The 18,164-nt window shown below is 39.1% G+C and overlaps 1 protein-coding gene across 1 annotated transcript in view; it reads left to right on the top strand.

Moving 5' to 3' along the window:
- eys (EGF-like photoreceptor maintenance factor) overlaps positions 1-18,132 on the top strand; it is a 178,593-nt gene extending 160,461 nt beyond the window's left edge. Inside the window, exons 43-50 of the mRNA XM_085297088.1 lie at positions 1,192-1,364; positions 7,409-7,591; positions 9,982-10,148; positions 11,095-11,239; positions 13,220-13,382; positions 13,635-13,807; positions 13,928-14,089; positions 15,993-18,132. Coding sequence (XP_085153214.1) covers positions 1,192-1,364; positions 7,409-7,591; positions 9,982-10,148; positions 11,095-11,239; positions 13,220-13,382; positions 13,635-13,807; positions 13,928-14,089; positions 15,993-17,185 — 2,359 coding nt within the window. The 3' untranslated portion in view covers positions 17,186-18,132. The remainder of the gene's footprint in view (positions 1-1,191; positions 1,365-7,408; positions 7,592-9,981; positions 10,149-11,094; positions 11,240-13,219; positions 13,383-13,634; positions 13,808-13,927; positions 14,090-15,992) is intronic.
- Positions 18,133-18,164: the final 32 nt, after the last annotated feature.

Below are 18,164 nucleotides of genomic sequence, written 5' to 3'. Positions count from 1 at the left end.
ATAAGTCCAGCTCAAAAAAATAGTAGTTAACAGTTCTACGAGTATATGCATAGCCACCTGTGGTGTGGCCCCTGGCTCCGCCCCTATTGTTCAACTGTCCAATTATCCTTTTTCTGTCCTCACTTTTCCTGTGCAGAGGTCTGGATTGTTGAATCGGTGTCTTTCCCTGCGAAAGCATCACGACAAACATGTCCACATATAGTCTCACTTACGTGTAATTTAGTTTCAGATTTTCTGTGGGAGAAATCTGGCGCTTCTGAAGGAAAACCCACACAATTTGTCTGCCACCAACATTTAAACACTGACACTAAGTGACGATGCAAGGGACAAATTAGCAGGATTCAAAGCATTGAATCAAAACAGCTGCAGCAGGAGGTGCAGTAGCATTTAATATTTAATTCTTCCTCTTGCAGGTTGTCAAAGCCTATAAAAAATAACACCGCCTGTTCTGTTCACTACATGACATTTTTCCATCTTTCAGTATTGCTTTAAAACCATTTTTCACAGTTGTCAGTGACACTGGACAGCTGTGCATCACGATACCTTAAACTAGCTTGGAATCAAGCAGCCTGCTAATAACCATCAGTTCAAGCATGATCCCTTTGTGTTTCAATATAGTCATATCAAACAGTTCTCAACTTTGATGACAGAATGTAAATATTTCATTTCTAGAAGCCATTTTCTCAAGGAGCAAAATATATTCTGCAGCACTGCTCAAAACACATTATTAATTTATAGATTTGAAACCCCACCAATGCTTCCTCTGTCTGATTTTATACCTTTCAGTTGTGCACATCTTCGAGCATCCTATAAAGTCCCTGTCTGGATATCACTTTGCATGCTAGGTCACCCTCTGCTTCTTGCCAAGAGAGAAAGTACACAATTTAATGGTGGAAATTAGACAGAAAAATCTGGTTTTAGGTTTTTTGACATGCCAAAAAATTCTGTTTTGTTTTGTTTTTGGTTAGCGTACATGTGATGTTGTACGCTAATGATGCTGGCTTCCTGCAGCTACTTCTATGATTCACACATCCAAACCTTTGGGATTTATATTTTTCTCCACCACTGTCACTAAGTGTATAGCCGACATCTCATGGATTGCATGCTCTTTTGAAATTATGCATTTCAGTGTGCGTAGTTTCAGCTTCACTCCACTTCTTATATGTTGTACGTGCTTGTCTGTACATTTAGTGATGCTGAGGATTGGTTCTGCGAGTGCCCCCCATTATACACCGGACGGCTGTGCCAGCTCACCTCCTGTGAGCGCAACCCCTGCAGTCACGGAGCCACATGCATCCCGAAGTCACCATTAGAGGCCGTTTGTCTGTGTCCCTATGGAAGACAGGGTCTGCTGTGTGACCAAAGTAAGTGATTCACAGAGCAGCTCCACACGGAACAATGCAGGGCAGATGTAGCAGCTTCATTAAGAGAGTGATCTGCAGACATGTAGTGAATTAGAGCCTTGAGCATTTGGTAGAATCAGCGTCTGTTGTTAAATAAAACGATTAATGAAATCAAATTTTGCTGAAAAAGCAAAAAAATCTTCCTCCATCCATGGAGTCAGATAATCAGGACAAAAGTTGTGGCTACTTGTTTGAATATTTTAGCCTATTTCAAGTTTATAAGATCTTATTTCCCAACAGCTGTCGTTTCAGCACTGTCTCACATATATATTTTTGTCTTATGTCAGGCTGCTCCTCTGCATTAGTAGTGTTTTAAATGTAAGGGTTATAAGCAGTTTACTACAATAACTTTTGTGTTTGGTACTATTTGCAAATGTTGCTGACACTTAATTGAGAACTATCATGCAAATTTCTAACTTCCTATTTTTATTCTCAGACTATACTAGAGTAGCTTTGTATGATTCAGCGATCAAAACAATCCTTATAGCGACACAAATATATAAAATGTTTACTTAAATCTTTTAACAAGAGGTGCTGAAGGTTCTGCAGTGTCTTTTAAATTGACAAGGCAGGTTTATTAACTTCTCGTTAGTGATCATGATTGACTACAAGTCAGATTTGTTTGAAAGCACTCACTCAAATACTCAAAATAATGTGAAAATTCAAGAACTTACTGAAGATCTAAGGAGAATTGTAGATTTACAAAAGCTGGGAAGGTCTCTTGGAGCCATTTCTGGAATGCAAATTCAAATATCATCACTTCAAACAATTGTACAAGTTATTCAGATGTGTTGATGCTTTGCCAATGTTTGGAAGAAGAGCCAGATTGTCACCTTAAAATGAGAGAAATTTGATTAGGATGTTCAGGAACAACTCAGGAATCAACTGGAAACTCCTGGAACACCAGTGTCACTGTCCACAGTGAACTAAGTTTTACATCACCATTGACTCAAAGCAAGAAAGAAGCTGCTGCTCCAAAATCGAAAAGCCACATGCTTTCTGGACAAAGGTTTTATGATCTGATGAGACAAAGATTGTTTGGAGAAGTAAAGGTGATGCATTCAAACCTAAGAATACTGTACCGGCTGTCAAGCATGGTTGTGGTAGCATCATGCGCCGGGGCTATTTTGCTGCCTATGGTTCTGGGACATTGCACAAATTCTTCAACTTCACCTCAGATCAACAAATAGACAGTTGACAAAGTTGGATGTTCCAACAGAACAATGATCACAAACACACATCAAAACTGTTTTTTTGAATAGATAAATCAGGCTAACATTAACCTCACACAAGTGAAAATTTCTGGACAACCCTTAAAAAGCCAGGTCTGTGCCAGGAAACCAAACTATTTAAATGAACTCCACCAATTCTGCCAAGAAGAGTGGTTAAATATCCAGGCAGTCTTGTGCCAGAAGCTATCAAATGTTTCTGGTCAAGATGCAGCTTGCTGAGGAACATTGAACCACATATTAGTGGTGTTGTATGTATATATTTAAGTTTAATCTTGTATGTTTTAGAGAAAATCCTACATAAATTCAAACTTGTGCACCCAATTCTTTCTTTTTTACATTCATTAAAGATGTAAACTCTACCCACAATCCTAAATTGAAAGAGCAACGTCTCTGATTGGTGGTGGTCGCTGTTATGTTGGAGGTGTTTAAATCCACAAAGGTTACTTAGTGTAGGTCACGTAGCATTGTGCCATATCAATAACTAAGTTATTCTTTACTACAGATGTGCAACACAAACTACAAATTATATTCAGTTATCACTGGCTACCAAGTTGTGATTCACGAGTCTTTAGCCAATGAGCATGCAGTGACATACCACTAAATCCTTAATTTTGAAATATAGCATGATGGATTTACAAATGATACTTAACATATCCCAAAATGAATGACTAAACCTATAAACTGAGTAAACTGCATCCTTGTCTTTCACTGTCCATGACAGCTAACGTGGTTTAAAAATGTTTTTGATTTCAGTCAAATGTTTTAGAAAAATGAGATACCTAGAAAAGATTAAATAGATTTTTTTTTTAATTTCATACAATTATCTTTCTATTCTATGATGGTTTCTGTATTATTTTATGTGACTGTTTTCCAAAAAGTAATGCCATAAAGAAGAGGGCTTCACAGGTCATGGTTCTCAGAAACAAAAGGTTTTGCTTGACTAAACTGGCTGTGGTGGCAGCAGGGTGCTTGGCATATAAGTCGCTCAGCCATGCCACAGCCCCTGTCAGAATCTCAGCACCCACATGCCAAACACAGAAATTTAACCTTCCAGTTTCACACTAAGTATATGGCTGACATTTGAATTTTAATCCTGATAACATCAGACAAGATCAGAGACAAACTGATCACTCCTAAGGTCTCCTGCCTTCCAGGACTACTTGCTACTTTGGAGCTTGTTTCCTAACGTGGTACCCTTAGCAAAATACCAGCCGTGATAGCACGGCAGCAGGGCCGTCTTTTATTTATTTTTGTCCTTCTATTGTGTCTATTAGGACAGATGAAACAGTAACAATATGGTTTGTATTTGTTTTCTTAATGTCATATTTTCAGTTCTTTGGTTCAGTTCCCATCAGGTGGTCTGAACAACCAGGAAATGGAGGAAAGGCAAGACTAGGAAGCAAAGCTGAAATGCCTCCAGAATCAAGTTCATGAAACATTCATGCGTATTGAAGATGCCTTCACTCAGAAATATTAATGTACACAAGTTGGAAGTTAAAGATTCATGATTGGAATTGATAGAAATAAAACATGGAAAATGATGTACCGCATTTTCAGTATATGATACTGTCAGTATAGCACATGTTCTTACAGATACAGATTTATATATTTTACTCCACACTTAGCTATAGTGTGTGTCTTACACTAGTCTTGTCTGGTAATTATACAGCTAAATGCTGTTTCATCTTTATAATTTTATGTGTCAAATTGGTGAAATGACATATTTTGTTATGTTTGAACTGTGCCAAAAAAGGGGGGAAAAACGATTTCATGAAATTTTAGTGTTACTTTCGTCTTCTTGACTCTTTCTGGAAGTTCACTTCTAGTTCACGGACACTTCCTGACACGGAGCTCTGACTACAGATGTTCAGGGCATGTGCAGGTCATGGACCTTTCAGATTTAGTCCGTGTTTCTTATTTCAGCTTGGATTATCAGCCTTTTGGGGGATCATTATCCTGTTGTCAGGTTTTTGGGGGGGTTTTTAAGTTGTTGTTTTTTTCTCTTTTTTTTGCTTTCATGCAATACTTGAAATGATTTTTTTCTATCCATTTAAAATTTGGGTGCCACACAACCCTAAAGCAGTGCATTTCCAGTGCGACGTCTTATCAAATTGGGTTCAGTTTTCTTCAACCATACAATACTATTGGTATTATATGGTTTTAGGAGCCAGGTTTTAACTTTAGCTTTTGACAGTTTCCAGCAAACCTTAGTTGAATACTTTTTGGGATGGTGACACAGGTAAGGTTGTTCCATGCATACCCTGTTTATCAACACACTGCACGCCATCAGCTAACCCATCCCATGGATCTGCTTTGTCTTTCAGCATAGCAAATTGCACAGCTTTATCAGAAAGTTTTCTTGCTCTTCCAGATCTTGTCTTGACTTCCACATCTTCCATCCTCTGCCACTTCTTAATGACATTTCATAGAGTAGAAATTGCAAGCTTGAAGCGCCGTGATATCTTTTTATAGCCTTTCCCTCCTTTGTAGGCATCAATTAGCTTCATTTTCAGATCTCAGTACTTGCTTAGAGGAGCTCATGGTTTTTGAGTGCTACCATCAGCTCTAGCAGTCATCAGCTGACAATTATAAATTCTTCACCTGCCATGCAAGTCTTAATGAATCAAATAAGGCCAAATAAATTCAAAAAGTTCTAAGACTTTACATGTTGCAGAGTTCAACAACTTTGTTTAACCTTCACGAGTTATTTTAATGTCTTTTTTGCATTTGCATATAATCAATCTTAAAGAGCTTCACTCTTTGAACAAAGTGCAACATTATTGTCGATTAGCAATTTAGTTTAGCAGTGGTGTAAGTTTTTCTAAGCCTTTCATTCTATAGAAACTGAGAAGGTGTTGTTTGCCCAGCATTTATTTATCAATATTTTTTTTTCAGCTGAGCTGCATACTGTATACATGCAGTTTTATGTCTGAATTCATTTCACGATCCAGAGCTGCACGTCACTCTGTTTTTCCTCTGCAGCTCCTGTGCACAGTATTACACAAACACACAGCAAAGTTGAAATGCTATGTAATATTATTCGACAGGATGTGGTGTTATAATCCACAGATGGATGCACTTCGTGAAGGCAGTCCATAAGCTTCTTTGTTAATAATATGTTCCATAACCACCAGTTCCACTCAACAGTAGGTACAAGAGTTAGCTAAAGGAAACTATAAATGGGAACTGTATGCCAATATACTATTAATGTAGTAGTAACTGCTTAGTGAAATTAATGAGTAACAGGAAAACATAAGATGTACAGTAATGTGCAAAGGTCTCTAACAACCAGCTCTTATTTCTTTATATTTTGCTATGAAAATGGGAAGTTATGTCCACTGTTCTTCTAACACAACCTGAGCTCTCTTAGAGAAGCTTTCTTGTCATTTTTTAAGTAGTCTTCAGGAATAATCCCCCAGGCTTCGTGAAGACCAATCAGAGCTCTTCTCTGGGTGTTGGATGCCTTTTTGTTTCATCTAATTTAAGGTGATTGCACACTGCTTTAATAATGCTGAGATCTAGGCTCTGGACCTTCATAACATATCAAATATGTGGCGTTCTTTAAATTAGCTCTGTTTTATGTCTCTTGGATGACACAAAATTAACAACATATGCAAAATAAAAGAAACTTTGGTGCATTAGATCTATACAGTAAGGAACTTTTAGTCTCGAAAGATAAGATGCTCAGTAATTAAAAAGGAGCTGTTTAATTAAAGATATACAACATCATGAAATATTCACCACTTACACAAAGAACAATTTTCATAAGCAATGGCACAAATGTTAAGTCAGTCAAAGTATGGAAATACATTTTCATGATAAATTTTGGTCAAATTATGTATTTACAGGGATAAACTATTTCACATAGAAACACAGCAGTTCATTTAAAACATATATATTTTAAGGGTGCCGATGTGGAAAGAAAAAGAGAGTTTAGTTGTTATTATAGGGGAAAAGCATCATGTTTAATATCAAATCAGCAACAGCACAGTTTAAAAATAGGTGTTGGCTCTATAACATGGTGGCCACTACACTACAAGAAGCAATAGACAAACACAACCAGCTCTAGCAGACTGGAGATGATAACAGAAGCATTTGCGGGTTTATTAATAATTTAGCAGCCAAACAGAGCTGAGGGCAGTCGCGGAGGGGTGCTCTGAAGCCCTCTAAGCCATCTCCTGGGGCTGAAGAAGAATATGCAAGGTGTTTGAGTGAAGAAGAGCAGTTTTGTGTTTGAATCCACACTGCAACAACAACCACGTAGTGGCATGTAGTTTTCAATAAGCATGGGCAAATTCACATTGAATCCCCTGTGTAAAATCAAGTGGATGGGTATGCTGAAATGGAGTACAAGCAGGATCATTACTGAATCAACGATGCGTTCAGAATAAGTAAACTTGAGACCGTTATTGAATATCGTTGGGGTTATTGCAATACCCTTGTGAACAAAGGGTACGATGCTAAGCTTGCTTGGCAGAATCCTTCCTAAACAGCTACTAATGAAAACAGAATAGGATGAGAAAAGGTGGTAGTATTTGAAAACAGGTCATCATGCTTGAGCAACGGATGAGGAAACGTTTCACCAACTCCTGGTCTGTATTGTGTGGCAATAGTGCCATCTTTTGGTAGGCTCTGAGGTGAATGATGAATCAGACTTCTTACTTTGAACAAAATGAACACACATGCACCGCAGAGCCTGCAGCAGCTAATCCATAAGCATGTACAGTACAAATGTGAGCTTTCGAGCGTGTTCTGAATGTGTTTGATTTGCAGCCGTCAATATCACTCGTCCCAGATTCAGTGGAAGTGATGAGTTTGGTTACACCTCCTTCGTGGCTTATTCCTCCATCCCGAGCCTCAGTTTCTTCTACGAATTCAAGCTGAAGTTTACGCTTGCAGACAGTTCCTCTGCCGTCAAAGACAACCTTATGCTGTTTGCTGGACGTAAAGGACAAGGTGAGCACAATCCTGACACTTGGATAGCAGTTTACATTATCTATGAGCTCCAGTGAAAAAACAATTTGAGAAGTTTGCTTTGTTGGTTTTAGTTTCCAAACTGATTTGAGGATTTTGAAAGAAACACTAGTGCAATTTAGTGTCACCTGCTGTGTATGATAATGGCTGTCTAATGGAGTTCCACAAGTCTTTGAGATCCTCCGTTCCCTAAGGATTTTTCTTTCTTATGAGATTTTCAGGAATTAATGAGTTCAACACTTTGTTGATTTCTAAACGCTTGTTGTTTTTTACTTTCAAAAGAAGCATTCCTCGGCTAAAATCAACACGTGAACCGAGCTTCTTAAAATAATTAAACAGCTAATTAAATTAGATGGACTATTAGGTGTAAATGTGCACTGTTTTGGGGTCAGCAGGGTCTCCTTTCTGTGGAGCCAGATTTGGAAGCTATGCCTTTGTTCTCAGCATATTTCATTAAAGTAATAATAAAAAAATAATGATGGTAATGAAATAGAAACACTAGATCATGGGTCTTGTGCACTTGTTTCTTTTAAGAGCCATCAAGGTGGAGGCACAAAAAATAAGAGTAATATGAATGATGAAAGACTCAAACAACTGAAGAGCATTCTTGAAATGTTACAAATTCAAAGGTGCAATATATTTTTGAGGCCAAGCAGTAAAACTGCGTAGCCATCAAACACCATCATCTTCTCCTGCCCTTCTTACTTCTTCTTCCAGAACCTTCGGCAGCAGGTTTCATGTCTGCAGCTTGAGCACTTCGTTTGTCACCAGGCAGTTAGAAGTAAATTTATATGCATACGTCTCCAAACATTTCCCCACTTGTCAAAAACTTGCTGCCATTTTGAGGAAGAACAAATCAACTGTGTCAATGAAGAATAGGGGTACTGCAATCATTAAAAATGTGTTTGCCTGTGTCCCTAAATTCTCTGAGAGATCATACCAAAGTTGAAGTCGACCTAAGCTGCGTTGATTAATTGACTTGGCATATGAAATTTTAACAAAATGTTAAACGAGAGTATTTGAAAAGCCAGGCCATCCTTTTTCATATCTTATGAATACACATCTGCATCTGTAACCACCAACAAATGGCCGTCTAGATCATTTTATATAAGGAGTAGTATTAAATAAGTTTGCTTTTTTTTTTGTAGAACTGCTTCCCTGAGCCATTAAACAGAATGAAAGATGAAAGCAATATTGGATATAACAAATGTATCATCCTTTGTCAGTCCACTATCTGATTAACAGCTTTGGCTGTGCTTCTTTCACACAGCCATTAAAGTCCATTAAAAATCTCAAAATCCAAGTTTTAACAAGCCCGGTTTATATTTTCAAACTTACTACTAAATATCATTAAACAAGATCTGGTTGGCTTGATTAAACTCATCTGTCTTTTATATCATTTCCAACATCAAAGTTTAAATTTTCCTGAAAATATAACGTTTGCAATGATCCCTATTACTGCACCGCTGGGCCTGTTGTTCATTATAGTCAACACTGGAGAAACTACTCCAGCTCTGCCGGACTTCATATTGAAAATACTCTTTTTAAAAATCATTCGACATATTTTATTCATAGATAAATCAGTTAAGACCCACAGCTACTTTAAATTTCTCACCATAAATATCATCCTCACTGCCTGGTGGAAAGCAGAAACGACACACTTGACCTCAGACTATCTCCGTCTTCTCGTGCAACTATCTGTCATAACCTTACGTTTAAAATCAATGACGAATTTCGCTGCATTGAGAGACGTAAAAAAGCCCGGAGCATCTTTTTATTTGCAGTTCTCTCATGAACCGAGACCCTCTTAGAAAAACTTTTAACTTACCCTATAAATCTAATCGCCAGGACAAACAGTGGAATGAGACCACTAAAAAAAAATTATTTTCAAGACTTCCACAACTTCATCCTTTTATGTTTACTGAAACTGTGTTCATTTTGACTCCAAGAATTACTTTCCAGACATCTGACTTGAATATAGATCAATCAGAGATAGATTGGCTAACTTTCTGCAACATCCTCCTTATCATACAACTCAAACGTTCAGCTAATCCATTATAGGTCTCACACAGACAACAGATCATCACTCACAAGTTGTACTGAAAGAGCTTCACAGACAACAAAGCCTTTACACATCGTCCCACCTCAATAGAAAACTACTTTATGACTCCACAGCAGCTGGACTCTTTTGTTTGGAGGTCATGGAATAGCTGTTCTTCAGTTCTCGCTCTATTAAGATAAAATTATCCATTTAGGAAAACCATTGTGTTTAGTCAAAGTATGTAAATGTATTAATGAAAGTGGAGCACTTTATTTTGCCTGTGTATTTTGAGTGTACTGTGTTGGAGGGTAACTTTCTTCATATTTTGTAGGCAATGATGGGGACGACTTCCTTGTTTTGGGATTAAAAAGCGGAAGACTTGTACACAGATTCAACCTCGGATCGGGGATAGCAACCATCGTTAGTGATCGACTGAACCATCAGATCAACATCCACACCGTCACGTTTGGAAGGTCTAAGAAAACAGGATGGCTGAAGGTGATTTGAAGATGACTGTGTCCCTTTTGGTAACTGTATATGTCTAGTGTGCTTACTGTATAGAGACATTCAAATTAAATCATGTAACCATTTCAATAAAATAGAGCGTCCCAGCCTAGAGGCACATGATCATTTAGTCCCAGGGTAAGTTTGAGGAGCTCACAAGATATTTAAAGAATCAAAACAACACCAAGATACACAAAGTTCTAAATATTTTTCTTTTGAAATACTGATTGCTTCGTTTGGTCTTTTGGTCCTTCCAATTAAGAAATTAGAAAAATAAATCGCTTAATGGGACTCTGCTAAAGTCAATTCTATTTCATTCATTTTTAATTTTGTAGATCAGACTTATCTTTATCTGCCGTTTGTACACATTAGGTTTCTCGAACATCTGAATAGATAATGCAAAGAGTATTAAAAGTGGATGCAAAGATTAACTGAGGGATTGAATGTATAATAGATTTACTGGAAGAAGGGATTTACAGTAACTGTGATAAACCACTCAGTGAGCCCTGTTTTTACTGTGCACGTAAGTTTTTATCTTGCCTTGTTTTCATAGTGAGGGCTGATAAATGTTGCCATACAGACGTGAAAAACATCAGGTTTTTTTGTACCGACAGATAATTTTAGTCCAATGGTCAGGGTAAGAGTGATTTTTATATATATTTTTGCACCTATCTGAATGCTTTGGGAAAATCCGCATGCTGCAGGATAGATACTATCGAGACAGCGAGGGCTGAGATCCCTGGCGACTTGCCTCAAAGGAGGCGGTTTCAGGGATGTATAGTAGCTGCTCCCTAATAAGTAGACATACGCTGAATCAGTCAGTTACGAATCCCAGGTCACAGATTTTTATTGCAGAGTTAGCAGATTATTATAGAAAGTGTGCTCCCTCACTGACAGTGAGCCGTCTTGAATATTGACATTTCTACTACGTGTGTTTCAGGTTGACGGCCAACGTAACAGGACAGGATTGTCTCCAGGACCTCTGGTGGGCCTCAATGTTTTCAACCAGCTCTTTGTAGGTGGATATAATGAGTACACCCCTGAACTACTGCCACTTGGCTCCAGGTTCCGTCATGGCTTTCAGGGTAAGACTGCTACGGCTTTATTAGAACGCAGCGTTGCTATCTGGAATAAGAGCACTGTGGCTTGGAGTTTCTCCCAGGATCTCTGTCTTTTTGTAAGCAGAGGGGAAGGTGTGTAATGAAAAGGGAGTTACAGGCTCAGACTGTGTATGAGGCCAGAACAAAGCTTTGAGGTTGATTGTATCTGCGCCCTGTAATTGCTTTGCACCCAATACAGTGTGTTGTGTGTAAATCCATTCCTCTGCTGATAAGTCACTTGAACAAGGGTGCTATCCAAATAATCTTTGTCATCATCAACATCATTTATGCTTTCTCTCAGGTGACCTCATGTAGGAATGCTTTTTGCAGAGCATTCATATTGCCTGCTAATGTGCAGAGCTGTGACGCAAAATTGCCATGACCATAACGATGACAACAGCTATGAATATCATCACAACCATATTCAGCAGTCTCTGCACTACAGCAGTGAACCTTGTTATTATAAAATGTCATGGCAGATCCATTTGGGGTGAACAAAAGCTTTTTATTTTTAAGGACTTGAGCAATTTTTTGTGTTTGCCTATTCATCATCATCTGATTCATTTTTCTACTCTGCAAATAAGCCTTCAAAAATCAAATCAGCTGCGATAAAGCATCAGTTTGCCCATGCGGTATTAGGCTATCACAGTTCCCTGTAATGGCAAGCACTACCGGAGACAGGCAACACTGGTGGAACCATAACCTTTCTACTCAGGATGTAATGAGAACTCATGAGAGCCTAATCAGATCTGTGTGACCTTCATCGAGCCCTAATCATGATGGCTGGCAGTGAACACACTGATAATGCACTTCACTCCCAGTTATCAAAAGATCCACACTCCCCTGTGGAAAGAAGGAAGAAGAGGCTGTGTGGGTAAAAAAAAAAAAAAAAAAAAAATCAGTCATTTTAAGCTGTTGATCAAATATACAGAAATGGGGATGTTTATTGAGCCTGGCGTTTGAAAACTCTGATTTCATACCGCTTTGATGCTGAAATGTTTTTTATTAGATTTCCTAAAAGATTTTGAGCTTAATTACCTTTCATTCTTGGACTTGCAAAGATCAGGGACATTAGAAAATGTTGTTTTAAAATCATTTTCCGGTTTTGTAAATCAAATGTTTCCCGAAAAAAGAACTTTGCCGCACACACGGGAAGGCTCGCTCGACTTCAGACCTCAGCTTTCGAGGTTCTTTTACAAGAAGCGATGCGCGCACAGCTGAAACAAAAATAATTATCTCGCATAATCTTCCTTATGAATCTGCTTCGCTTTTTGATGGTCTGTGTTTGCGGCACCACAACCATCACTCGAGTCTGCCAAGCAGACAGCATCATGCCATGAATATTCATGAATGAGCATGACATTTCCCCTGCATCCTGTTTATGCCAGTGACTAATGCAGCAGAGAGAAGGGAGTCTGCATGTGCAGATGACTACGAGGGCTGTGTTCAGGCCTTATATTTATAGAAGGCCTTGTGCTTTGCAGGTGCAGGCCAAAACAAATATTGTCTTGATAAAACTGAATTATGAAACCAATAAGCAAATACGACGAGAGAGAGAGGCGTGATGGCGTGATTTCATGGTGGGAAAACATTGGACTCGAGTCCTTCCAACTCGGGCATCTTGGATGCGAACTAGACGAACTGCAATCTGAGAGTTAACATCTAATAAAGTTTTGTGGGTTTAAGTGTATGTCTCCCAGCGTGAAACCTTCACATGATGAAATAAACACCCATCAAAGAAACTCATTTCAAACCGTGCACACATTGTCAGACGTGTTTTCGTTTGTGTTGGGCAGATTTTAGTATGCATACCTTTTGATCTCCGTACAAAGACAGTAAAGCGTGTTGCGTTTCATCTTATAATTTCCTATTAGGGAAAGACCGGAGAAGGAAACTGAAGATGAAATGAAATGCACCTCTGACTTGTGCGCAGGTTATCTCACGATGCGTTTGTTCTTTTCAAAGGGTGCATTTTTGATGTGCACTTTCGCACAAGGAGAGACGGAAAGTTCCAAGCGCTGGGTCATCCAGCCTTTGGGCGCAGCGTGGGTCAGTGTGGCGTCACCCCTTGCGTTCACGTTAAGTGCAGGAACGGCGGGACGTGCGTGGATTCCGGCTCATCTGTGTAGTAAGTGCAAATTAAACTCTACGTGGGCTCATTTTCCAATTGTTTCTAATGAGTCTCCTCATGAATAACGCATGTAGGTGTTATTAATTAGCACAATACAGTAAACAACGCTGTGCTTTATGTATATTTCCATATGCATTGTGACTATGCTTTAGTAACAAACAGAAAACCGGTTTCGCTGTGTGAATGCTGCAGAAGGGGAAGACGGTGTTCACAAGCTTTAACACAGTGTTTGACTGTGCCCGTCTGCAGTTGCCAGTGCCCATTTGGATGGAAGGGAGCGCTCTGTTCCGAGACCGTGTCAGTGTGTGATGTCGAGCACAGCCCCCCTCCTTTGTGCGCCCACGGCTCCACCTGCATCCCTCTGCCGAATGGATATACCTGCCAGTGCCCCCTGGGAACAGCAGGAGTCTACTGTGAGAAAGGTTGCCTCACTGAAGCTGTGACCCTCACCTGCATCTGTTATATTTTTATTAAATTCATATTTTTAAATAAGGCCTTTGCTATTAAATTCTTTAACTGCTAAATTGTTTTTTTCTGTTCAGCTGTGACCATCAGTGATCCATTCTTCAGTGCTAACCTCTCCTCCTGGATGTCATTCCCACCTATGAGTATAAGACACAGGACTGATTTGCAAGTGCAGTTCCAGCCGTTATCACCTGATGGCATCCTCGTCTACATTGCGCAACATCTCAGTGCCAGAGCTGGTGAGGACAATTAATATTTAGGGAAGCTTTGCTTTTATTAACACTGTGTTAATTAATATGATTGCTGTAACATATTAGGCCATTTGCTCTTTTACCCCTCTATGCCCTGCCTCCACAGCACTCATTACACATACCAATTGCTATGTGTAGCTAGTAGTTCATGCCCAATAAAATTAGCATTCAAATTTAAATATGGTGAATATAATTTCAGTGTTAAGTATACTTATTACACATTCTTATTTGTTTTCCTTAAGCCTGACATTAAAAATGTAGAACACGGTGCTTTGGTCCTATTTCTTAAATTATAATGTCAAATCCTCTCGTTGTCGACTGTGTATATCAGTATTCTGCTGAGTGTCATATGATTGACAACAAAATTCAGGCCAACTTAGGTCAAAGTGAAACTTTTTATCTAAATATTGGAGTTATTAATCATGACATAAATGGTATTTTTAAATTCATCAATGAGTTTATTTATGGCAATCAATCCATGCTGCTCTGACAAGTTGGGAGAGAATAAAATAAATATGTCTTTAGTTCAACCACTTACAACCCACAGACATATTCACCTGTGAGAGGGCCTTGAAATATTGAGACACAAAGAGAATGCATCCTTTATTTTTTATATACAGTTAGGTCTATAGGTTTTTTCATCTAATTTCATCATTGTACAGCACCACAGGTGACTTTAAATCATTGACAATGTTATTGAAGTCTCTCTGCCTTCATTTTTGTCTGCAGTAACTGAAAAGCATGCTTTATTGGACTGAGATCAGGTGAAGAATATTCCATTTCTTTGGCTTCAGAAACTCTTTGGTTGCTTTTGCTGCGCGATTTGGCTCATTATCCATTTGTGAAGCAGATCAGTTTCCAGCATCTGACTGAATCTGAGCAGAGAGCGTAGCCTTGTGCACTCCAGAATTCATCCCGCTACTTCTATCAGCAGTCACGTCATTAATAAACACTAGTGACGCCCGCAGCCATACGTGCCCATGCCATCGTGTTTGACAGATAATGTGGTGTGCTTCAGATCATGAGGTGCGCCTTTTCCTCTCCATGGTTTTCTGTTGCCTATCATGTTGGTACAAGTTAATCTTGGTTTCATCTGCCCAAAGAATTTTTGGGGGGGCTGTGCAGGCTCTTGTAGATGTTTTCTGGCAAAGTCTTATCTGGCTTTCCAGTTCTGGCTTTCACTGGTTTGCACTTTGTTCTAAATTCTCTGCATTTCGATTCGTGAAGGCGTCTCTTGATTGCAGATCTTGATCATTTTAAGCCTGCTTTCTCAAGAGTGTTCTCGACTTGGTTCGATATTGTGAAGGTATTTTTCTCAACCATTCAATTTAGTGCATTTGCTCTTTTAGTAATATAGTAATAATACATCAAAATTTGATGAATTTGAGATTTGATTTGGCCACAAGCTTTTGCTGTTTCTCTGGTGGGTTTATTTCTCCTTCTCCTTCCATTAACATCTCTTGGGGTCTTCTGTTCAGTTCCAAAGAAAAGCCACCAAATAAAGTTTCAAAATCTTGAATCGACTCCAGATCTTTTATGTATTTGTCACAGAACAATAATTTTGTCCAATTACTTTTCAAAATAAAACTGAAATTCTGAAAATAGAGGGCACCTTTGAATTAAAGCTGAACCTTTGTATTTCAATTTAGAATACACTGCGGTGTAGAGAAAAAAATACTACAAAAATAAAATTTTAAAAAGTCACTGGTCAAAAAATTGTGGGCCTAACTGCATCTGTGTCTAATTTTTAGTTTTGAAAAAATCAATAATAATGCCCTTAGTTAAAAGACAGTACTGTGCACATCTAATATTAATACTAATCTTTACCACGGTAAAAGTAGAAGAAATTACTTTTTTCAAACAAGTTACTCATAAATTGTTTTTTCCACAGGAGACTTCTTCTGCCTCTCACTGGCATCTGGGTTTGTCCAGCTGCGATACAATCTTGGGGACGGCACCCACATCCTGCAGTCCTCTGAACAAGTGGACTTAAGCGGCAGGACCTGGCTCACGGTTAAGGCTGGCCGAACTGGTAACCGAGGCTTCCTCAGTCTGGATAACAAGGAAGTTAGAGAAAATGTGACTGAAGGCATGGCCACACTCGATGTTGCTACTGACGTCTTCGTCGGAGGCGTGTCGACTCTGAGCTTTGTCTCCACGGATGCAACTGAAGGGGATCCTGTGAGCTTCACTGGTGGCCTGCGAGAGATAACACTCAATGATCGAGAGTTTGAGTTAACAGAGAGGGGAGCTTTAAGTGGGGCCAACATAGGTGACTGGGATGGGACAGCCTGCGGGTACAAGGTGTGCCAGAATGGAGGTCACTGCAGGGCAACAAGTAGTGACTCGTTCACTTGTGTATGTCCACCATTATGGACCGGTTCTGTGTGTAACCAGTCTGTGAGCTGTGTAAACAACGTCTGCAAACATGGTTCCTTATGCGTGGCATCTAGTGTCACCTCGTATCACTGCATTTGCCCCTTAGGGTGGACCGGGAGGTACTGTGACAAGGAAATGTCCACAGGCACTCTGAAGTTTGTTGGAAACTCTTTTGTTAAATACTGGGACTCTAAATACAACACAAGAAACTTAAAATACACACAGGTTTCTTTCAGCTTTCTCACAGTCTCCAATGACAGTCTGATCATGTGGATGGGAAAGGCTGAACACGAAGATGATGACCACCTTGCAGTTGGACTTGAAGGGGGCTATCTTAAAATAACAGTCAATCTTGGAGAAAGACTTTCCTTCCCATTGGTTTTCAGAAATCTCACTCTCTGCTGTAACAAATGGCACAATGTCTCTATATCTCTAAATAGCACTGTTATTCAAGTGTTACTGAACAGCCAGGAGATCCTCTCTGAAAATGTAGATCCATTTGAGCGATATGTAGCCTTAAACTACGGGGGGCAGTTTTACTTTGGAGGGTTTGAACTGTACAGAAACATATCAGTTGTGACCTTGGGAATGTTTTCAAATGGCTTTGCGGGGAATCTTAGAAATGTCTGTTTGTTTGGAGATACCAAGCAAGGGCTGTTTCTTAAAAAAAGTGAAGGTTTTAATATCTTTGATGGAAACGAGTAAGTGAAACTGCAAGTTCTGGTCTTTACAACAGTAGGAAATGTACCTTTTAAGGTAGTTGATATTGTGTTTTCTAGTATTTAGTCATGTGAAAATCCAAGTGCACTTTTACCGTCTTCATGTTCTTCATACAGACCAAGGTGGAGATTTTTGGCTGTAATGCACAGTAGCACATTTGCTGAAAACCAAACAGCATATCAACACAGATGACTCCAACCGTCAAGCACAGTGGTGGAGGGGTGACGACTGGGACTTGGACATCTAATCAGAGTCGTTCATGAACTCCTCTGTACACTTAACTAAAGATTGTCCAAAATTGTGTCATGCAACAGGACAATGATCCCAAGTGCAGCAGCAAATCTACAACAGAATCAATCACCTCAACCTGACTGAAATGTTGTGGTGGAAACTTAAGAGCTGTGCAAAAACAAATACCCTCAAAACTCAAAGAGATGAAGGAATGCTGTAAAGGATGGGCCATAATTCTTTCATACTGATGTGAGATACTGATAGTCATACAGAGTAGTTATTTAAAGTTACTTAAAGACTGCCGCTAACGGTAGTCCTCCAAGTACTGAATCGTGGAGTGCACTTAGTTTTTCACAGGACTGCATATAGTCCTGTTTTTTAAAGCAATTGAATTGTACTACTTGTTTCTTCAACACTTTACATACCAGTTCTGAGTTGCACTTAAAATTCAGTTTGATGAAACATATACATTTAAAGTGTTAAAGGACAAATTAAACTCTCTGATTCCTTGGCTGACTTTTCTGATTTACATCACTTTCCAAACAAAAGGTAAAACTTAACATGACACCCATCTACCCATCTTGTTAATCCATTTTCTTTTGCTTAAGAGCTAACAAAAAGAAACATCGATACACTAACCCCGCAAACTGCATGTCTTTGGACTGTGGGAGGAAGCCGAAGTACTCAGAGAGAACCCACTCACACAATGGGAGAACATGCAAACTCTACATGG

Source organism: Mchenga conophoros, linkage group LG13 (assembly GCF_057382185.1).
Source record: "Mchenga conophoros isolate Kocher_MC1m ecotype Shallow Benthic linkage group LG13, M_conophoros_male_GT1.1, whole genome shotgun sequence".
NCBI classification, from domain to species: Eukaryota; Metazoa; Chordata; class Actinopteri; order Cichliformes; family Cichlidae; genus Mchenga; species Mchenga conophoros.
The sequence above is the reverse complement of the archived record's forward strand: the minus strand, read 5'-3'. Positions and strand labels throughout refer to the sequence as shown.